General features: G+C 38.7%; 1 protein-coding gene across 7 annotated transcripts in view; it reads right to left on the bottom strand.

Moving 5' to 3' along the window:
* Nucleotides 1–328: 328 nt before the first annotated feature.
* tjp2 (tight junction protein 2) overlaps nt 329–23,714 on the bottom strand; it is a 95,501-nt gene continuing 72,115 nt past the window's right edge. For 6 of the 7 annotated variants that reach the window (XM_062971972.1, XM_062971969.1, XM_062971971.1 and 3 more), the window contains 18 exons: nt 22,025–22,128; nt 21,739–21,892; nt 19,957–20,068; nt 19,748–19,881; nt 18,462–18,528; nt 16,700–16,850; nt 14,607–14,715; nt 12,658–12,868; nt 11,086–11,273; nt 8,712–8,807; nt 7,703–7,782; nt 7,366–7,576; nt 6,228–6,328; nt 5,616–5,828; nt 3,213–3,323; nt 2,713–3,048; nt 2,151–2,236; nt 329–1,183 (listed from right to left, as the gene is read on the bottom strand). In XM_062971972.1, coding sequence (XP_062828042.1) covers nt 1,018–1,183; nt 2,151–2,236; nt 2,713–3,048; nt 3,213–3,323; nt 5,616–5,828; nt 6,228–6,328; nt 7,366–7,576; nt 7,703–7,782; nt 8,712–8,807; nt 11,086–11,273; nt 12,658–12,868; nt 14,607–14,715; nt 16,700–16,850; nt 18,462–18,528; nt 19,748–19,881; nt 19,957–20,068; nt 21,739–21,892; nt 22,025–22,128 — 2,630 coding nt within the window. In that variant the 3' untranslated portion in view covers nt 329–1,017. The remainder of the gene's footprint in view (nt 1,184–2,150; nt 2,237–2,712; nt 3,049–3,212; nt 3,324–5,615; nt 5,829–6,227; nt 6,329–7,365; nt 7,577–7,702; nt 7,783–8,711; nt 8,808–11,085; nt 11,274–12,657; nt 12,869–14,606; nt 14,716–16,699; nt 16,851–18,461; nt 18,529–19,747; nt 19,882–19,956; nt 20,069–21,738; nt 21,893–22,024; nt 22,129–23,714) is intronic. The other variant, XM_062971968.1, reaches the window with a different exon arrangement.

Here is a 23,714-nt window from a genome sequence, read left to right as displayed (position 1 = left end):
AATAAGCATTGACATCTTGTTCAACAAGGGATGTCAGCAAATTTACACACAAGATTAGCAAACCACAAAAATGTATACTGCACCACCCTCATCTCTTGTATTCAACATTATTGTGCATCACAACAGACCTATTTTTGATTTCCTTTGTGGATCTTTCAAATATATTCTTTGCAAAAGGTTCATGAAAGTGGAATCTTTGTGAATTATAGGCCAAAAGCAGAATTAAAAACATGATTCTTAGCTACTTCCTTCCTACATCAAAAACCAGTACACAAAACCAGACAGAAAAGAATAATTCCTTTGTTCCTAAAATGAAACAGGACAACAATTGGTTGGAGAATATATCCCTTTATTATTTTATGACTCATGTAAAGGTTTAAGACGCAAATAATCTCCCTTATTTTCTACATAATTTTTTTCAATCTTACTGCTCTCAGACCTTGTGGCAGCCAACTTACAAAACAACCTTGTCATATGTACAATCACTGCTTATCAAAAATTGTATACAGATCTATTTAAAGTAGAAAAATAGCATTCAAAGGGGGAAATGGTAGCCATGAAACATACAAAAGTTAAGCAATAGAAACATTATGGCTTTGCACAAGCGTCAGGGCCAAAGAACAAGAAGACACTTTTCATTAGAAAGGCACTTTTTTTTCTTGCACTAATGCACTGTGCATTTTCATCATGTTCCAACATGTCATGAAGTTTTAATTTTTAAAGGCAGTTGTAGTGAGGAAGAGAAATAGTTTAAAAGACATAAATGTCAGAAATTAATGTAAATTTTAAAATAGAGTTTTGGTCCTTTTGTAAAACAGGCAACAGCATTCAGGCAACAGTGATTCATTTTCTTCAGTACTTATATGAAAGTTAAGTCCTGCCATTCCAGTATGTAGATACACCTTGAGTTCATCAGTAGCCCCCAAATATATATATATATACTTTAAAAAAGTAACCAGGATTCTGTTTGCACTGTGCACATATGCCTCAGTACAACAGCTCCGGCCAACAGTAAATCTACAATTCTGTATCCCTGTATCTAGATGGTGGTCCGTAGTATCCACGTTTAGACTTATCCGCTAGCTGCCGGCGATAGTTTTCCTCTTCTGCATCACTGCCATAACTTCCTTGTTTATCTAGGTAAGGTCTAGCAGGTGGTTTCTGTGGTTCTGGAGGCCTGGAACTAACAGCAAAACAAATAACCGTAAGTAAATTTTGCCAAAGTAGAGTTCAGAGACAGAAAGAGAGAAAGAGAGAGCTCTTCAAACAGATTTATCACCCAACAGAACTCAAGTCTTATCCCAACTTTCAAAGCTTCTCAGAAGTTTACCAACATCTCTGAACAAACACTGTCAAGAAGGCCTGCTCTATGGCTGAACTTCTCTCAAAACAATGTCTAAATGTTCCTTACTGGAAGTACCAAAATATGTTCAACATATGCATGCTTATGCCTCATTCAAGGTAGTGTCATCTCATCACCTTGAAGAGGTAAAAATGTAGTATTGAAATATAACACTGCATTTGTAAGAAATGTTCTTCTTATTCTTCTTTTAATGCTATCCAGGTTGATTAACAGCACGTCCGATAGAAAGCAACTGATGAACCTCAGCCATTTTAGTGTCCTAAAATCCGCCACTTAACAACGTAGAAGCACGGACCCTACAAAAATATGGCCAAGCTTACATACATAGTGGAACAGGGATTGGGGAAAAGTAAAGGCAAATGGCAGAGAAGTCGAAGGAAACAGTAAACCTCTGGCTGACTGGGGACAATGGAACTGGGCATTGCAGTCAGGAATATTTGTAGCATTAAGGGATTAGAAATAGGACATAGCAATTCTTTTTTTTAAAGGGCAAGCATTTTGCGCTGGTTACAGACAGGACTGAAACCCAGAAGATGTTCAGCCAATATAATATGAGGGAGGAGAAATACTATATTTGAATAACATTAATTTATGCATTATTTAATGTACTCATTGTTATTTTGGTAGAGGTCTATCAGCTTTTAAAACTCCTTTGGAAAGAAAACATATTCTACCAATTTTCTATTGAATCACATATATGCAAGGGATCTTCTCTTTTTAAATGCAATTTTGATAGTAGTTTAATTCAATAGTGACATAACAGTGTGCACAAATGAATTCATTTTACCTGACTGTTTGGGACCAGTTCTGTTCCTGTTTCTGTGGTTTGATTGGGACAGCATAAATGTCTGGGTGTCTTTGAGCTATTTCCACCTATAAAAAGAAAATATATAAGCATTAGAACCTCTTTCGAGACTCCCACAAACAAAAATGAGTGGCCGATCCCAAAGGTATTCTCTTAACAGAGTCATACTACAATATGATCCCCTGTATCCATGGGAGATATATTCTAGGACTTTGTGTAGATATATGATTTTTTTTGGTGGGGGGGGGGAGAGAGAGAGGAGGGTAAAAGGACTATATGGTATGCTAGATCCTCAGTACAACTCTATGACCTACTTTTGGTGGAAGTATACTATGGAATGACACGAAAGACTTAGAAAATGCCTAGAGGGGGAATATTTTGTCAGGAACGGGTAAATCAAAATGCTGGTACTGCTCCCACAGATATGGGGGTCTTTATGTACCCAAAGGCATGCAAAGTAGCAAACTACAAAGCTATTAATGAACTATTGCTAATAAAAACACAAAGACTAAAACTATCGACTATTTCGTTCTTTTTTCTATACCCTGGCATTTTGGGCTTCTTGCAATTCCTGCATTCTCTGGAGTCTTGCCTTATGGTCCATCTTCTCAAATATTTTAACTTTCCCCAACACGGATTTCGGCGTGTTCTCTCCATTGTCTACACTCTCCTCAGTATTTTCTTCCACTTCTGTTGGTTGAATGACTGGCTGGGAGGATTTTAATATGGGACGTCCAAAAGCAGGCTTGATGGCTATAGGTGGAGGAGCTGTTTTAGCTGATATTCCAGACGTTTCTGTGTTAAGACCACTAGGGCTGTTTGTTCTGGGTTCATAATTCTTCGGGACATCGTATGGATCTTCTTTGTTTGGCAGTTTACCCTTTAATATAAAACCAAAAGCCAGTAAGTATTTATATAAAAGCAAAAATTCAGTCTGGAAATGATCATCAACAACAAATTGAATAATACAGTTGCAAAGACTGTTCTACATAAGAAGCATAGATGTGTAAGATCTACTGTTTAACAGTTCTTCTCTTGCATTACCTTTGGGGGTTCAGGCTTGAATGCTGGAGGTGGGCTGGGATCTCTCAAAACTTCCCTGCTACCAGCTCTTCTCATCTGTATTCTTGGTTCAGGGCTGGGTCTTCTTAAACTCTAAGGACAAGTAACAGGAAGATATTATATATGCATTCACACAGTTTTTGACTCATGTGAGGCAAAGTTACAGCTTTGTTACTCCTCCCTCTCATCCCACAAGATTCATGGCCCTTCGTCCTCTGATCCCAGTTTAAAGTTTTTGCTAGTGGTACTGCTCTGCAAGTTCTCTTTTTCTCTCTTCAACCATATTGAAAACATAGCTTTTGATGTGTTTGTTACAGCAGTCTGCTCTTACAGGGCTCTGTATGAAACCAAGTACATACCACTGGATTATTCTGAGTAACAAAACTGACTGATGTTTGCTTGTTTGTCATCTTTTTAGATTGAAGCAATTTGAAATAATTTTAACGAATTGTTCTATAACAGAGTTTTAAAACAGGAGAAGAAACTTGCTCTCCCCATTGATGCTGCAAAAACTGAAGTGGAGTGTTTTGCTACCACAATCCCTTTATCTACAGTTAATATGAAGTACAGTAGAGCCCCGGTTACCTGAGCCTTGCTAATCCGAGCGTCTGTATCATCCGAGGTGCTGCCGGGGCGCTCCTCCCTCTCCCTCTCCTTATCTTGAGCGAAGGGAGCTCGAGAGGAGAGGAGAGGGAAGAGGAAGTGTCCCAGAAGCGCCCCGCAATTGCTGATTTCTGCTGCAGCAGAAAAAGTTTCCTCCAGCAAGGGCCTGGCCAAGGGAGATCCAGGGTGTGCTCCGCTTTTCTCAGAGGGATAGCAAGGACCTGTTCCTCCGAGAAACGAGGAGCATGCCGCGGGTTTTCCTCGGCCAGGCCCCTGCTGGAGGAAACTCTGGCCGAGGGAGATCCATGCCGCAGGTTTTCCTCGGCCAGGCCCTTGCTGGAGGAAACTCTTTCCTCCAGCAAGGGCCTGGCCGAGGGAGATCTGGGGAGACGTCCCTCGGCGAGCCTTCGCCCTATCCGAATAGTTCGGTTATCCAAGATTGGGCCCGCCCCTTTATCTTGGATAACCGGGACTCTACTGTATAAGAATCCCCCTTTTGTTTACCTTTATTTTTATTTCCACTGATTTTCCTTTTCTTCTACACTAACCATGTTCCCTCTCACTTCCCTACCAATACCTTAATTATTGCCTACCTTAATTATTGCTGCTAAATTAAATATTGTTCCCTAAGTTTGGCAGAGAAGGACAAATCTGTCTGGTTCATACATCAGAACAGAAATAAGCTGTCAGGTACAATTAATTAGGACATGGGAATGAAACCCAATTGTAATAGATTGCTTGCTGATGCCATTCTGGGAAACCTGTCCTCATTGTTGGCAAAAACAATCTACACCAATACATTGAAATGATGCTAATTTTTCCTTCAGGGTATGCTGCTGTTGGTGTCTGAGATTCTGTTCCTCCACTGAGATCCCTTAACCAGGGGTCCCCAAACTAAGGCCCATGGGCTGAATGCAGCCCTCTAAGGTCATTTACCTGGTTCCCACCCTTAGACTTAGTGTCACCCTAAGTTTGAAACAACTTGAAGGCACACAACAACAATCCTAATTAACTTGACTATCTCATCAGCCAAAAGCAGGTCCAGATTTCCTATTGAAATACTGATAAGTTTATGTTCGTTAAAATTATTCTTAATTTTAAATATTGTATTGTTCTTTCATTGGTTCTTTTGCACTACAGATAAGATATTTACAGTGTACACAGGAATTTGTTCATTTTTTTTTACAAACTATAGTATTGGGTAGTTGTGTGTTTTCCAGGCCATGTTCCAGAAGTATTCTCTCCTGACATTTCTCCCACATCTATGGCAGGCATCCTCAGAGTATTGGGTATATTGTACTCAAAACAGTTACAAAAATCAAACATTTTCTGATAACAAACCAGCATTTGCAAGGCATGCTTAACAAGCTGATTTTCCTTTTTATGAAGTACAGCTGAAACATCTTCTGCAGAATCTACGGTAAACACTGTACAACAGATTTGTGTAAATGTCTAAAACAGCTACTAGGTGATGTTCAAAAAACTTTTACTGTTGTCAAATTTTTCTGGACCCCAACATTGACCTCAGGATCCCATTTGGGACATATAGTTTAAGAAGAAGTGTCCTAGGCCACTCTTTTCAGACTGCCCCACAAATCCAGCCATTGAAAGAACTGAAGGTTCTGAGACAGATACCTCCAGCTTTCACCAACACAGAGAGTGTCAGGCAACCTATCTGACAGATTGTTACAAAAGCAGTTTTGTACTTTACAATCTAGGCCAATGGTTTGCAAAACATATTTTGAGAGGAAAATAATAAATCTGTCATTCTGTATTTCTCACCTCTTCATGCTGCACTGGTTCAGAGGACCGACTAATGGAAGAGACTCTGGGCTCATAGGATGACTCGTCAAGCTCATTGTCTGTATAGGCCCCACCTTCTCCATCAGTGTCTTCCATGTCACTGATCAGTCGGCTGTCACAGCTCAGATAGTCAGCACCCATCGCTGTTAAGTATGACATACGATCCTCAATGTCATCATCCATTCCTTCCAGCTGGAAAAAAAGATTTTATAGGAAGGTTATGCTTTCCTTGTCACATCCATGCTCACATTACATAAGACCATAAAGAACAGAAACTTCTGTATCTGGCATTGTAAGCATCACAAAAAGACATTCTAATGCTTAGTGTTTATTAGGAATAACAATAAAATATACAGTAAGATATTTTTGTTTTGTTTTAATTCTCAATCAGAACTTTAAACTTGATAAGTAATCAATATCTATGGCTGCGTTCAATAAAATTCTGGGAGTTCTATATTGCATTAGTGGGAGAAGTTTCTACACATATAATGGGAAATCATTCTCAAATTCCTCTCACAGGGAAATTTCTGTCCATAATGGGATTTGAATAGTACACACAAAAGTAACAACTGTGTGCATGTGATCACATACCTTTCCTTCTGAAACCCACACTGCTTCGCTTTGCTGTTGATGGATAGAATCTTTGAGACTGCCGTACCAGCTATCATTAGCTGAATGTAGATCAATTGTAGCTGCAGAGATGAAAAGAAATGAATTATATGACTGTAACATATAAGTTTCAATGTGTCTCTTCCAACTGTTTCAATGGGATGAAGATACCATTTACCCCAGTGTTATTGTACTTAGGTGTTCAACTGGATATTCCAACCATCTTTGGTGAAGACACTCAGCATTTAGAAGTATAATGTAATAGGGCACATTCAATCAGTGTTGAATGACACTTAAGAAATAACAGTATTTTTTCATTTCTAAAATACACTTTCCCCTATATAGACATCTCTAAAAATGGATTATGTCTTACATGGTGTCCCAAAAGTCGCCATACATAGGGAAAATGGGAAATGGAGTGAGAGGTACCTTAATTTACATTTTCCTGATGCATGCCAACTTTTGGGACACCTTGTAGAATCAAGGTTGCTTTTTCATATCCAAAAATAAAGCTTTTCCCCCATTGGTGGTACTGAAGTTAGTGTGTGTCTTGCAATCAGTGTCTTCTCAGAATCAAATAAATATGGTATTTGTTTTTACTATTATATTATGGTGCTAATCTGCTTTTGGAAATACAACCTCTACGTTCATAATTTTATCTAAAAATCCTCTGTACACATATGACATTCCAATCTTTCCTTAACTTCCTACTCAACTTCCATTTTGATATAGCTTTGCAGGGGTGCAACATTTAATGGTCTGAGCTCAAACTTGAAAATAAAAACAAACACCTTTGTTGACAACAACTTTCAGACTGACCCAGCCAGTATACATGCTGCCTGGTGAATCCTGAATTACAATTCAAAAAAGCATAGCAAATCAGAGTTTGGAAAACTCTAGTTCTGCATTCACCTTTTCTGCATTACTGCCACTCATCCTGTACCTTCGACAGCACAAATCCAACATTTATTTCAGCAAAATTTAGAGGGAAGACCCATTTGATTGTGCTTGTATTTGCTTAGAAAAGTGATGAGAGTTTTCTCAAGGAACCATATAAAATTCAATCTACTCTTATAAATGCTTTCACAGGGAACAAAAGAAGAAACACATTTTCAGGTACCTGTAAAAAGATGTGAACAAGTCTTTTTCAATTTATTTGCTTGGTCATAAAGCTTCCGCGAACTCTTGTTGGATGTGGGAATCAGCCTTTGCCGCATGATCTTTACACCCTGCCTGCTGTCAGGGTTGAAAAACACTACAATTGGGAACCACTGTGTATAGTTTAACAAATCCACAGCTTTGGGTGTTACATCCAATAAAGCATGTTTGTCCTGTTGTGGGTTAAAACAAAATAAGACAATGTGAACGTTATGATTATGAAGAATTAAACACACACAGCACCACTACGAGTTTATCCAGCTTTGCTTTTATTTTATTGAAGAGTGAAAAATATGTACCTGTTCAATAATTTGCCTCACAGTATTTAAACGCACCACACCAGTGGACTTCTCTGAACCGGCATCTTTAGGTTCCGTTTCTGGAAGAGTAATTGATATGTGTCATCATTTGCCAATTATCTTTTAGAAAACTAAATAATGTTAAGGGAGCCTTTAAGCCAGTAGTTCTCAACCTGTGGGTCCCCAGTTGTTTTGGCCTACAACTCCCAGAAATCCCAGCCAGTTTACCAGAAGTTAGGATTTCTGGGAGCTGAAGGCCAAAACATCTGGGGACCCACAGGTTGAGAACCACTGGATTAAGCAGTACAAGTACAGCCACTTAAATGCTAATCTGAACAAGAAACTATTCCCACTTGGCTGCACTTCTATGTCAATTAAAATGATTACCAGTGAGTTTCCAGACCCAAAGCACTGAAAGTGCTGCCATTTACCCAAAAGATCCTAAATTATGTGGATCTCCAGATGATGTTGGGCTGCAACTCCTGTAACCCCTAGAACTGTAGTCCAACAACAATTGGAGGCTACAAGTTGTCCATAAATATTTTAGGACTAGTTTACCTTAAGCACAACCTGTATCTGTATGTCACCCAAGAGTATGTGTAAGGTCAGAAGTCTGTCTTGTCTGTCATTGGTGAAACTATGCATGGAAGCATAAAAGGAAGCCCCACCCCAATAGCAGACCCACCTTCCACTTAATATTTTCTTGGCCTCTTCAGTAAGAAGTGTTTAAAATGCATCTTTTAATCAGATGCATTTCTGTGACTTAAACCAGTAATTCATATGTGTCCGTTTAGCAAGGCACATTTTATAGTTCAGATTCTGCCTAATATTGTTGCTTCTTTGCATTATAATATAAAATTATAATAATTATTATTTATAACCTGCCCTCTCTCCCCAAAGGGACTCACATTATCAAATTGTGACGGCTCCGTCTTGAAAAACAACCAATAAAATAAATTGGAATAAAATATATAAATTATATATAAGCAAGAAGCCCTGAATTACTTACTGGCAGCTTGATAAATATCAGGTAGTTCATTGCACAGCTTCTCCATTGCTATATCTGCTATGGGGCCAAAAATCACCACAGGCCTCCTAAAGCCAGCTGTAAGCAGAAAGTTACAAGGAAATATGGTTCCTATTATTATTATATTTATATACCGCTTTAAGCTTGATTGAGACACAAAGTGGCTCACAACATTTAAAAAAACAGTTCAGTTTAAAATCAACAGCAACAAATGTTAAAACAGAATTAAACGAACCAGACATATAAAATCCTTTAGAACACTTAAAATAATGAAAAGCTGTTAAAATAATCAAATAACCTATAGCATCCCATTGAATTGCCTTTAAGAACTTTATTCTTTAAAGGCCTGCCTAAATAGAAAGCTTTTAGCCTGCTGCTGGAAGGACGGCAAGGAGGGGGCTTCCAGAGTCGAGGGGCAGTGACTGAGAAAGAAAGCCCTCTCTTGCATCCGCACCAGCTGCTCTTGCAGTGATCAAAACCAAAAGTAATTCATAAAAAAGTGCATACTTCCTGACTGGGCAAAATCCAATACTACATAAGGGGTAGCTAATTGGCCAAAATGGAAGGAAAAAGGAAGAGGTGTTGACCAAGGGCAAGATGGATGGATGGTATCCTTGAAGTGATTGGTTTGACCTTGAAGGAGCTGGGGGTGGCAATAGCCAACAGGGAGCTCTGGCATGGGCTGGTCCATGAGGTCATGAAGAGTCAGAAATGACTGAACGAATAAACAACAATTGACTAATGGGACGTTCCCCCTTCCCCTCTTCCTGAACCTTTCCTTTCATCTTCTTCGACCACACTTTGGAGCAACTTGGTAGGCTTTAAATGGGAGGAAGACTTACTTGGCCAGCTGGATATCCCCAGTATGTAAAAGATAAAGAAAGATAGATCTCCTCCTAAAGGACATATTTTTCATCAAGAGCTAACAACAACTAGCAAGCAATATCTGACATATAATGAAAATTTTACATAATTGTATTTTACCCTTCTATTCAGCTTAACTCCAAGACCACTTTCACAAATATTCTCCCACTAACCACTTCATTTTAAAAAATTAAGTTTGCATCCCAGCACAACTACTGTTTCAGTCAATTGCAAAGCATGTCTCAAATGCTGTTTTAAAACAAAAGTGGGTTGTGTTTATGGTCCTTGGGGATCCCAGGGTCAAAACTTTATCTTTGTATTACCCTGACTGTTTCATATGCTCAGCAAAAGGGATTTGATCAGATTGCCAGATGAAAGGATAAGTGTGAGTAGAACGTATTTGAGATCTCAATTCTATGCCAGGTTCCCGAACAACATCAGTACAAGGACTGGAATGCCTCTCCACTGTGTACCATTTACAATCAATAAAGCTTATGCTATAACAGTAACATGTGTCAGTATTTGGCACGGGAGGAACTCTAGAAGAACTCTTGAAGAGACCTGAAACTACTCCCAGTTCCTGAATAAGACAGGGGTTATTTCTGTGAGATGATCTAAAAGTTCTTTCCCTGCCTGTGTTGTTTAACACCATAACTGTACTCTCTAAAGTGCTTATATGTCTTTGTCAGAGGTCACGAAGTAATGTATTAACTTTAATATATTTGTGCTAATTTGTTTAATGTTTGGCTAATGATTGCCCAAAAACATTTGTCTTTGAGTTTAATATTATGGAGTTGGAACTGATGTCACTGTGATGGATGGTGAAGAGGAAGAAAGAGGTGAGGGACCATGGAGTACTTATATTGGGGCAGAACATGGCAATACAGAAAATAAACAATAGCAATGAACATTAAATACGGATATGTTAAGAAAAAATGGAAACAAGAGGGGAAAGTCCCAGCTTCAGGGAAAACAGTGATGGGAGGAGACTGGCATATGCAATAACATTTTAAAGAGAGCCAACAGTAAGTATACTACACAGTCAACTACTTATTTCCCCTTCTGCAAATTCTATGTTTTTTAACAGAAAGTAGTGACTGACATAATGATCTGCATTAATCATTTAAAAATTTCTCACACTAATGTTAAAACAAACCAATTCATTTTTCAAACTCACCAGCAATTAACAAAATCAATTAGATATTCTGTACTAATGTTATATGCCACTTCTGAGTCATTTACAAGGATACTGTTAGTAAAAATAATTATTTTACATTTCTAAACAATTATAATGACTCATAAAAACAACTGGGATATTTTTAGACAGACTAAAGCATGGTCGTAGCCAGAGAAAGATTTTATCACTTGCTTGTAGCCCAAAGCCAAAGCTGATTGGCCAGATTTGATTTAAACTGCTAGAAAAAAACAGAAGCTGCCATCTCTAAAAATGCAAAAATCAGTTAACAGTTCTTATAGGCTGTCATTCACTCACCCTCCCGGAGCATAACACGCTCATAGGCTGGAAATTTAGTGCTCACAGATGCAATTGCTGTCAAATCTTCACGGCTTTTCTTTAAATTCTTCTTCATTCCAGATCGCTGGCCACGCATCCGCCAGAAGTCTGCCCTGTCACTCGAGCCATCCCTCTGAGCGTTCTGAACGCTGGCCATCTGTTCAGCCCTGAAAGAGACCAAAGTTTGCCCATTTCCAAAAGCCAATAAGATGTGTGTGTGTGTGTGTGTGTGTGTGTGTGTGTGTGTGTGTGTAAGTAGGGGTTTAAAGGCAGCAAATTTACACATTTCTAAAAAAAGAAACAAAAATAAATGTAAAGCCCTAGAAGGAGAACAAATTCTGGCTTGCTTCTGTGTTTGATAAGCTACGTGCCAATGGCATCCTGCTCCGTTGCTGCTCCCCTCCTCTCATCAGAGTCTTCTCCAACTAAAACAACAACAGCAGAGGAGCCTTTTCAGACTGTAGCTCTCCAAGTGTTTGGGCCTTCAACTCCCAAAAGCCCTAGCCAGTTTATTCATTGGTAAGGAATTCTGAGAGCTGAAGTCCAAAACATCTGGAGAACCTTAAGTGAAAAACGCCTGCTTTAGATGGCAAGGACTACAATTCAATTTTTTGCATTATTTCTGTGGCTCTATTGTTCTCAGCCCCAGCATGTGTAATGTTCACCAGTACTTAAAACCCTTGGAGAGTGAGAAAGATTAAAGACCAAAAGCATCTCCTTTCCCATTAAAGCAATGCATAAAGAAACTAAATGTCATTGGGATGAGTGGTGTGTGAATGGTGCTGGTGAGAAGTGTGTACATAGCAAGGATCCAGGTGGGAGACAACAGAAATGTTGGGAGTAGCTTCCTTTATAATGGAAGAGTACAGTGTTTTATAGGATGATCAGACCTTGGAAGATCCAAGTTCAGGTCCTGACTGAGCCACAATACCCTCAAAATGACTTTGAACAAGTCACTCCATTTCAGCCTGACCTAACTCACAGGACTTCTGTGAAGATTAGCGGGCAAGGGGAGCCACATTCATCACCTAGAGCTCACTGAGGAAAGGCAGAAACAGATGGACAGATAGACAAGTATCATGCCCACTGAAACAGACAGCAGGGTCAAATCACCAATCCAGTCCCTCATGCCACAAAGTTTTCCTGTTCTGTTCCCAATTTATATGTGTCAGAGGGCACAACTTAGCTGATGGTCGATGCACCCTTATTTCCAGGTCCCACAAAAGAACATACAGACATCCATGCTCAGTATGAATACCAGGGATGGGGCCAGTGGAATAGGCCCACTGCAATTTTCAAACCTTCTCTCACAAAGTAGGCTATTGTTCCTAAATGTTGGGTTTCCATAGGAATAAAATATCACCACTCATGTAGGACCCAATAAAAAGGTGCAACTCAAGGATAGCTACTGTGATGGAGTCTAAAGGGCTCCATCGCCCTGCTACGTCAAGCAATCAAGAATCAGTCCTGAATGCTTACTCCAACTGATGGCCCAAACAGAAATAGAGAACTGTTCAAGACAAAATAAAATTCAGCTAAAATATAATATACCTGCTTCTATTCGGAATCAGGCCCTTTTCCAATTCACTCTCAATTCTCACAGCCAGCCAGTGTCCGAGTTTTCCATCATATAATGTATCAACAACTCTGAAGACTTCTCCTCTGATGAAGGCCAAGCTCTGTGGTGTCTCCTTGTCACATTCAAAATGAGTCCTTATGAAGAAAGAATCCCCTCTGCCACAGGCCATTATGTCTCTATAAACTGGGTGAAAAATCAACCAGCAGGTGGGTGGGGAGGAGAAAAAAATGTAATTTAATTATATTTTTCACTGATGTCAGGGATTGCGGGAGATTCTCGAAGAGCTAGCAAAAGGCCAGTGTAGCGGTTTGAGTGCTAGACTAGGAGACTCCCAATCAGCTATGGAAATGCACCAGGTGACCCTGGACAAGTCACATTATCCCAGTCTCAACAGAAAGCAATAGCAAATTCCCCTGAACAAACTTGCCAAAAAAGTTCTGTGATATGTTTGCTTCAGCATCACTATAAGTTAGAAATGACCTGAAAGCACATAACAACAAAGCCATGTTGCAGTCATCTGCTGCAGCTAAGACAGTTACTTTCAAACAGTAATTATAGTTCAAAGACTCTGACAACATTAAACTACTGTTACAGTAACAGTTTAAAAGTATGCCTATAGTTACTTTTAGTTACTCTTTGAAAAATCTAAATACTATGATCTGCTGGCTTGTGTAACAAAACAGGCCTCCCTCTTATCAATCTTCTCACAATGGAGCACAAAACACTTCATGCGCCAACATTTGAGCAAAGCGATATTCCACTTCTCCCATTTAAGTGAGGCCACACTCTCATAGCTACTGAAGTAACCAGTTACAGTTACGTTGAAAGGAAGTGGACACCATCTCTCATTAAGTTGCAATCTCAATGTAACCTTAACTACATCCTTGCTATTGGGGAAATGAATTAATTGCAAGTTATTTCTAGCTAAATGCTTCCAAACTCTAGGATCTCAAAACCTAAAAAACATAATTGTCTCATGAGATTTTCTGGACAATTTCATCAAATGCATACAATATTTTAGGTATATAGCAACATGAATGGAAAAGTAAAGGAAATGAATACAGAAAATACTAACAGAGACACTTATGGATTATTTTTTATTAAGGGTTGGAAGAGGTTCTTAGAAGTCAGGCGCAGTAGCAAATCTCTTCCACTATCACTAGACAGAACTGTCAAGGACTATGGTTATGCAAAATCTTTTCACTGTTTGAAAAAGTAAAATACTATTTTATATGATCCTTTCTCTTGTTCCATAAACCTTTCCATTCAATCAAACCCACAGAAGCTCTTTTTGGATTGAAACATGCCAGGGAATTATTGCTGTTATGAGCCTTCAAGCTGTTTCTAACCTATGGCAAGCCTATCCGAGAGTTTTCTGAGGCTAAGAGTGCGTGACTTGCCCAAGGTCACCCAATTTGAACCCTATTCTCCAAAGTCATAGTCCAAAGCCCAAACCACTACGTCAAGCTGAATTATTCCTATTTAAAAGCAACATTTATTTTTGAATAAACCTGTTTTGCTGGATAACTATATAAAACTGTATAGCACCTGCTTACAGAATGAGACAGTTAAAATGCCTTTGCTTATCAAAAGATACCAAGATAAGACTAGAGAAAGATGCATTTTGTCACAAGGGGGGAAAAGGAGCTGTAATAATGCCAAGCATTATTAAGGGACTGCCACTGGCTGCACTGAAATAAATAAATGAAGAGCAGCAGCACAACAATTTGAAATTCACATTGAAACCACAGGCTTTAATTTACTACAGCAATATATATTTTCAAGAATACTGTAAAAATCTATAAAAACAAACATAGCAAAATAACTAGAGATTATTTATTTGGTCAAAAGTGAAAAGCACGTTATTTAAATGACTGCTTCCAACAATATTATTTTCATAAGTTATATGCCAGATGCCTACCATCATATCTGCTTTGGGCCAGAATTGTTACAATATCACCTTTAGGAATTTCCAACAGGTATAGAACAGCATCCTCTCGAACAATACCTCTGAAGTCTTGTGTGTTTACCTAGTGCAAATTAAGAGGTTTTAAAAGATAATTCAGACTGTCAAAGAGGAATCCTACCTTTTTTAAAACAAAGGCGTTATGCAAGATAATGGCTTAAAGCTAATAAGCTTATCAATCGATCAACTAATCAGTCTTTTATTTGCATCAGCCACAAGCCATTGAAATAGAAACATACTGTAGTATTCTACTAAAGCAAAATGTAAACATTTTACAATATTCATGAAACATAGTTAAATGATGTCTATATAATATACAATGTAAACCATTCTAGACTAAATAGCATACATTTCAATGTATCAGCTAAGTAAGTGCAAACAAACAAAGTAAGTTTGCAAACAAACTTCACACCTTTCAGTGCTTTATGTATGTGTTACTTTGTTGGAATCAGGAAATGACCAAGCTCATTTTCCTGAAAGAAACACATAACCAGTTTCAACCACCATCCTTTCCCTAAAAATAAGGGTTTTTTTAATCTTAGGCTGGGTGAGACATTGTGTTTGTTCTACAACAGCGTATATGTTATCCAGGCTCAACCATACTGTTTTAAATGAGACTGAAAGCCTCAAATCCAGATTGTGGGTGCAGGAGGGTTTAGAAGGGGTTCAGAGAGTCAAAAGTCTAAAATTATGCTCTGGATTGATAGAGATGGGGATGGGAAAAGGCCTATTAGGTAAATGGTAAAACCAATCATTTACTGGAACAAAGAGGAGATGAGGGGGACTGAAAGAAAGTGAGGCCAAAAAGGAAATTAGAGAAAACTCTTTTAAAATTGATTTCAGAGCCACAGCAGCCTGTCAAGAGCCACAGCACTAGTACTAACTAAAAGCAAAAGATAAAGGACCAATAGGAGCTGGGAAGCAGTATTTCTAAACTAGAAATTGCTTTTGGGATAATAATTTGCTTAGAACTTCCTGGTGCCATTCTAAATCTGATGCAGTTTTGCTTGTTAAGAACAAGGAGGAGGCAAAGACTCTTTGTGTTCTCTTAGGAATTCTAGTGCATTTTGCTAAGAAAAACTCTTACATCCCTTCCGCATATGCAAGTGTTTTCCTCTTTTCACATTTGTAACTCACGTATGTCTCCAGGGTGCCTATGCCCTACTTTATTGACAGTTACTAAAGCTGCTTGCTCTTTGTCCCACTGAATTCAACAGGATTAAGCACAAGTTTTAAAAGGGTGCCAGATTTCGTAACTTGAGTGTAATACTTTTTCCTACTTTTAAGATTTCAAAAACACTGCTGGTAGATATAAAAGTGGATAACTAGAACATACAACTAGGTCATTCATTCTACTTCCTTTTGTGATCCCAGCTGGATTGCAGAGATACTGTCAAAGGTTATCATGATCTCAGGTTGTTTCAGTCATTGATTTTAATGAAGATCCACATGTAAATACATTAATAAGTTCTCAGGTCAGCTTGGACCATTAAAAAAACTAATGTTGCATTACATCTTATTGTATATCATCTGTTGCTGTGACCTATTTTGTAATTTTTAGTTACCTTCTCAACAGTTCAAAGTATCAAAATGGTTCAAAATAACCCTTCCCCAACACAGACATGTTCAAACTTTGTTAAAAATTAAGGCTATTAGTAAAAATTCAGTTTTCAATTAAAAAAAATCACAGTTGTGGCTTTGTTATTCCTAAAGTTAAAATATTACTTGTGGTGTACAGTCAGCTCTCCATAGCCACAGATTCTGTATTCAAGGATTTAACCATTCATGGCTTGAAAATATTTTTTAATCCAAAAAGTAAACATTGATTTAGCCATTTTATACAAAGGACACCATTTTACTATTCCACTTCATATAATGGAACATGAAAATCCACAAATTTGGGTATCTATGCAAAGCCCCAGAATCAAACCCCAGCAGATATAAAGGGCCCACTGTATTACATTCGTGCTTTGGTTATTAATTTTGAAATAAAGTTATCCCCCAACTTAATTTTTTTTAAACCTAATTGTTCAGTGTTGCATGCCTACCTTAAGAATCTGATCCCCTTCTTGGAGACCCTCTTGTTCTGCTGATGTGCCTTCTTGAATTCCAGCAACAAATATCCCTACGTCATTCCCACCAGCCAGCCGGATACCCACACTGTCGCTCTTCTTGAACTTCACCATCTTTGTACCAGGGCTTAGGAGAGAAAAGTATTCTGGATTTTAGAAATGGTTATGCCACTGGGTAGTTGACATCTTTACTGTGTGTTCATCATGAGAGAAAGCACTGTCTTCAGATTAATTACAGTTCTTCTATGGTTACCATCTTTACAGTGACATATGCAGCCTTAAACGTGGCTCTGTATGTATGTTAACACCTCACTTGGTGCAAAAAAAGACCATAAAATTAGTAATCCTCTCTAGGGAAGATATTCCATTGTGTGAATCCATCCCTTGGAATGTCTATTTCAGCCTCTTTCAATGTATGTATGTATTTATTTACGGCTCTTTTATCCCGCCTTTCTCAACCCTGGAGGGGATTCAAGGCGGTTTCACAACATAGGCAATGTCTTTAAAAACATAGTACAATAAAAATAATGTACAACCCTCAAGAGGTATTAAACTATAACTCTTAAAAACCCTCAATATCCAAGGAGTAGGAGACTTCCGGGTGAGCGCGCAATGGCGACAGACACGGATCATCGGAGCTCCCGATGAACCTCTTGTCGCAGCGTCTGGTTTGAGCCGAGAGCTCACCCCCTCACCGCGGATTGATACAGGAGGGGTTGCAAAGTCCAGGTGTCCACCCGATGGCCCCAGAGACCATTCACCCCTCAAGGGTGAAAGGTTGAGCTGGTCCGGGAGGTTCAGGATGTGGCAAGACTCGGCGCGAGAAGCGGGGATTTATCCATCGCACAAGCTGTTCGCCGCGCTCACCACAAAGAAAAGAAAAATTGAAGACAACAAAGCTCCAGAGCTGGGGGGGCCCGGACCAAGGAAATGTAAGTTTCCAGAAGAAGTTTATTTGGCTCTTCGTCTCCTAACAAGGATATTAGGAAGTTAGAAGAAGTAATTTTAATTTCTCTCTTTAGCCAACCGGGTTAAAAGGTATATAATTAAGTGGTCAGGTTCAGATTATGATATTTGATTCGTTAACTCATAATTAAAATAAAATAATAAGAGGAAATAATAGGGCGACCCAAAGTCTAAAATTTGGGGCAGGGCAGGGGAAAAGATCTTGGAGGGCCACACTCAGCCCTCAGGCCTTAGTTTTTCTTGCTGCTGTGCATGCAGACATAGCCACTCAACATAACTCTAGTGTTACCCATATTGGGTCACTAAATTTGCTGAACTTCAATTGCTTCCCAGAATTCTGTAACCATGTCAGGGATGTTCTCAAAGAAATTCATATATAAAAGGAAGACCACATTCACGGGAGAAGTAAAAGCTTGGTAAAATTAGTCTTGGTGGTCACGGCAACAAGAGATATTTAAACGTGATCTGTAGGAAAGAAAAGGTTAAGAACCACTGTTCTAGACCATTTTTAAAGGTCATCCACATCAATCCAAGCAAGTGTTTACCAGAGAATGGATAAATGTAAGATTTTTTTCCCTGTCCCAATAATGTCAGTGTTAGAATATCAGCCTAACTTAATAAGATGTGATTCGACAACCAATTACAAAAAAAGAGATTCCACCTAAACATCAGTTAAAAAAAACTTCCTGATGGTGCTGGTGGACATTATTTAGAGCAATGCAGTTTTTTAAAGTGTGCAAGTTAACAGATGAAGATAAGTTAAAATTCATACCCATAAATTGCTAGGTCTTCAGGACTTGGCTGAAGGAATGTTCTTGGGGCTGCTTTTGGTTGAACAACTGCACATATTAAAAACATATACACAAAATCATATAAATAGTTTCTACTTGAAGTTGAAACCATTTAAAAGACAGTAGACACAAGAAATAAGCATTAGGGCAGTTCAGGTTACTCCTATTATACCCTAATCCTAAACCCTTTTTATTTAGAAATCTTTCCCATTTATTTCAGTCTTACATTCAGTAAATATGCCTACAGCTGCTTTCTCCATACAGTCAGCATTATAATATTCAATATTGGAAAGTATTTGAATTCTGAATGCTATAATTCCTTTTCCCATGTCTGGCCATTTTGAGTAGTAGCCATGTTAGTTTGTTTCAAAAAAAAATAGTACTTCAGTGTCTTAATATTTAAAAAGGTCATGAAGGCACACACTTTTACCAATTAGAGCACTTTTTCAGATAGTATCCTTCCACTTGATTATCTGGATGTCACAAATCAGATCTCAAAGGCCACTCTGTGCATTGCAACAGTATGCATTAATTATTTCTTTAAAGTCTGATACATCTACTATACATCTTACCACTATTATTTTTTTCATATTAAAAGGGGAAAGGATTCTTTACATTGGGTTCCAGTGCAGTCACCGTGTGTAAAAATTCCTCAGTTTTCTTTGGCTGCCTTCAATCTTTTGATTTATTTTCTTTTTTTGAGAAGCTGAAAATGACCAAACATTTCCTTCTCTTCAATGATAACTGGAACAATAATTTGGTATACAGCTGCCAGTCAAAGCAAATACACTGCCCTGCCTCCAGTCAAGCTTAAGGGAATGATTCTTATTGCAGATGGGGCATTTGTATGGTGACCTGAAGCTTTGAAGGACAGATTGCTTACCAGTAACTGTGTTTCTTCGAGTGGTCATCCGTAAATTCACACAACTCTGCCCTTCCTCCCCTCTGGGTCATGCCACTTTCCTCTGAGACTGCAGCTATGGCCATGGAACAGAGGAGCTGCCAGCAAGCCGGCAACTTCACACCCGGAGGAGAGGGGGCACTGTTACTGCCAAAATTCAAACTGCTAAAGCTTTTGGAAATTCTGTCAGGGTACTGTGCAGGTGCAGTACAACCCAGTTGTGTGATTCACGGAAACCACAAAGAAGAAGCACTTTTTAACACTTGTTCTATTAACCAAAGATCAAGTATTCTTATTATATGAACAGGATAATTATTCCTCTTACTGAAACTAAGGGTCTCTCAGGGGAAAGTAACCACTACTGACCTGGAGGATCATCTTGATATTTCGGTTCACTCTTTGCTTCTGGAATTAGAGTAGCAGTAATATCACCAGTTGATCTGAAAGGGGTGGGCATGGCTCCCATTTTAGACAGTCTATTAGATGTATCTTCTTTTGAACTGCAAAAAAAAAAACTTTAGGGAAAGTGAAAGATTTAAGGACTTGGCTAACAGTAACGTTAACAGCCAGCCTACCTTGGCTTTTCCTTTAGCCTTTCATTGGAAGAATGGGAATCCAAATCTGAATGATGCAGTCTTCTGTCATCCTGAGGGGAGCAAGACCGATTTGACTCTATTTCTGAAATATCTGTTGAAAGAACATTGTATAAAGTCCAGGCCAAAAAAAAAATCATCTGTCAGTAATTTTAATGAATGCTGACATCTATTTTCACAATAAGGCCTAAAACCAATTGTCCATCCCAACTAGGGTAGGCATGTTGAATGAATGGGATTTATCCAGTACTAATTTGTCATGCAAGAATTGAATTAATGGGTCTACTGCAGTTGGGATGAGCAACTGGATTTAGTCCTAAATATATTCCCCTCCATTCTTTATTCATTATGACAGCTTTGACAAAAACAAGAATGCTATCTGAAATTAAATGGAGTTGATATTGACATCTGCTGCCCATCAAAAACATGAGTAGAGAAAAACTCCTAGTTCGGGACTTGCAGGAAATTTGTGCCAATGAAGCATGTGATGATTGCTTAATTTAGGACAAGGAGATTTACCTTTTGAATAACAACTCCTCAAATCCAGGACGATGCTAGCTAAGATTTTCAGAATGATCATCCAAAAAGCTACAATGTTTCCAAACTCTTAAAGGACACTTAACAGACACAACTCTTTCAGACCAAACCATTCCAAGAGAAACGGGGCATTAGACAACTAAGCAGGCAATGCTTCCACCCAATATATCCATTACTTCTGAGTAAAGTGCTTACAGGCCCAGAAGATGATAATGCAGGAAATAGCCAAATGGCCATCCCTTTTTTAGACTGGCTTTTTTGAAACATAACCAAAGAAACATGAGAATACACATGGTGTAGAAAGGATATGTGTCAGGATTGAAACATATATTGTGACTGTTCTGGCATAGACAAATGTAAGGACATAACAGGGTGGAAAAGGGAGGAGACACAGTTCCTCAAGTGTTAAGTCATAGTTCAGATCATATCCTGACTTATTCTGTTTAACAGACGGATAGCACCACACCATCTGCTATTGTGTGCAAAACAGGGAATTCTGTTTTTTTTTTAAGTCAGAAATTTTATATCAAAGACTGGAGGAAAGGGCCAAGGTAGGAATGCAAAGTGTCATTTGTACTCCTTGCTCATTTTCAGTTCTTATTTCCAGTTTCCAGTTAACAGTATAAAGACCTGGTATTCATTTACAGTTGTATAAGTAAAGGTAAAGGTTTCCCCTGATGTTAAGTCCAGTCATGTCTGACTCTGGGGGTTGGTGCTCATCTCCATTTCTAAGCCGAAGAGCCGGCGTTGTCCGTAGACACCTCCAAGGTCATGTGGCCGGCATGACTGCATGCTTTAACGCACTTCGCCACCGGGGCTCCACAGTTGTATAAACCATGGCTTATATTATGTCTAATATTGATGACTACTTGCCTGAACCATGAATACACCAATTTTAAAGGTATAAGTATAGGAAACATGACATGTGCAAAGTGGCCTTTAAGGGGCAGACATCATGTGTCCAGACATACTCTGCTTTCCAAGCAGCCTATAAGTACAGGAATCAACTGTATAATTAAATTGAATGGGGAAAAAGAAATCTGGTTTGAGAAGCACATTCTGTGGCTAATATTTGGTTCATATCGGCTTTGGCTCACATTTTCTAACTCAGTTTCTAAATTTATATTTTTCCATTCCATTTTTTTTTTAAAAAAACAGACTTTGTATTGCTCCTTTGACAAAAATATACAGAAAACTGACTAGGTAGCTTCTCTTTTAATCTCTCACCTTCTATTTCTGAGTCACTGTCATGCAGGGAAGGAATGTTGATCAGGGTTTGTTTTCTGTCCCTCAAAACAACCAACTGGAGTTTTCCTCTTGATTTTTCAATCAGTTTTCTAGCATCAGATAGCGACATGTTTTCTGTCACGGTACCATTGATCTGGATGTGTAAGGTAAACATATTTACTTATAAATAGCTTTGAAATGATTTATCAATGTCAAAAGTTTCCATTTGAAATCTACATTTTCCCAGCACTGAAAGACACTGAGGGCCTTTCATGCAAGAACGTACTTTGAGAATGATGTCTCCTTCGTGCAAATTGCCATCCTTTGTTGCCAGTCCAGTACTAGTCATTTCTTTGATGAAAATCTGACTTCCAAGCCGAAGACCATATTCTGCAAATGGAAAATTGATAGGAGATCATGAATGACATTTTGTTTTGGCTTGAAATCCTTTATTTCTCCCCCCCCCCCCCCCACACAACTTCCAAACAACATAATGTTTACCATGAAACTTGTGATCTACAAAGCCAAACATATTCCTTTGGGTAAATATGGCTACCTTCCTAGTAATGAAAAAACTGTTTGTTGTCATATACCTGGCAGGTTACCATACTTGGATGGCATGTTAAGTTGGGCTTAATGGCTTACAAGGTATGTGAGACTTAACTAGTTCATGATACCTTGTGAGACCCTAATGATGCATTGTCTTCAACCTACTTGTAACATCTTGGGGAGACTTGAAAAAAAGCTTGGCAAACCAGATTAAGACAATCAGAATAATAGAAAACTCCCCAAAGTTCATCCACTAATAAGGAAAAAATAATTGATAGCCTCTCTTGACTGGTGGCCATCAAATCTCTGTTTGAGCTTGTTTGGAGGTTCTAGCAGGGGAGCACAGCTATCGTATACCCGGGACCGAAGACTGGAGACCTCGGTACACTCCTTCTATACCTGGGACGTCATCCTCTTCCACCAAGCATGCAGATTTGGGAGGGACACACATGGAGAGCGTTGCGGGAGGAAGGGGACACTCGCCTAGCCAGCCATATCATCTGAATCAACCCTGGCAATCAATGGGGTGACAGATGTCGTAGCCAGATCGCCCTCACATCCTCAAATCTCTGTTTGAAAGCCTCTATTGTCATATTCAGACAAGATCACCAGAAACAGCTTGTATCACCAAAAAAAATACTTCCTAATAGTTAGTGAATTCCTTCCTTTTATAATTTGGCCAAAGAAGTTTGAATCCAACACTCTGGAACAAGGCAAAATAAATTTGCTCATCATCTATGTGTCAACCCTTCAACTATTTGAAAACTGCTTTAATCTCTTCTCCAATTTAAACACATCTAACAGTATTTTCTTTTGAGAATGGTTTCTCCAGATCTTTCACAATCCTTGTTACCACCCACATGTTAGAGCAGTGATTCTCAACCTGTGTTTTGAGAAACTACTACTGTGATTCTCCCCAGAGGTTTTGGCCTTCAACACCCAGAAATCCCAACAGTTGGTAAACTGGCTAGGATTTCTGGGAGTTGTGGGCCAAAACACCTGGGGACCCACAGGTTGAGAACCACTGTGTTGGAGGTTCTGAACAACCATTTAAGATTGTTTGAGGAACATGTGTTCCCCTGATGCTGTTTAACTGCAATTCCCATTAGCCCTAGTCAGTAAAATCAGTGATGCAGAGTGGTGAGAGTTGTAATTCAACAATATTTGGAGAACTGAATGTTCCCTGCTTTCAGGTATACAGTAGAGTCTCACTTATCCAACATAAACAGGCGGTTGGATAAGTGAAAATGTTGGATAAGAAGGAAGGATTAAGGAAAAGCCTATTAAACATCAAATTATGTTATAATATTACAAATTAAGCACCAAAACATCATGTTTTACAACAAATCAACAGAAAAAGGTGTTCAATACACAGTAATGTTATGTAGTAATTACTGTATTTATGAATTTAGTACCAAAACATCACA

The sequence above is a fragment of the Anolis carolinensis genome, chromosome 2 (genome assembly GCF_035594765.1).
Source record: "Anolis carolinensis isolate JA03-04 chromosome 2, rAnoCar3.1.pri, whole genome shotgun sequence".
NCBI classification, from domain to species: Eukaryota; Metazoa; Chordata; class Lepidosauria; order Squamata; family Dactyloidae; genus Anolis; species Anolis carolinensis.
Note: the sequence above shows the minus strand (reverse complement) of the source record. Positions and strands in the feature narration are given on the sequence as shown.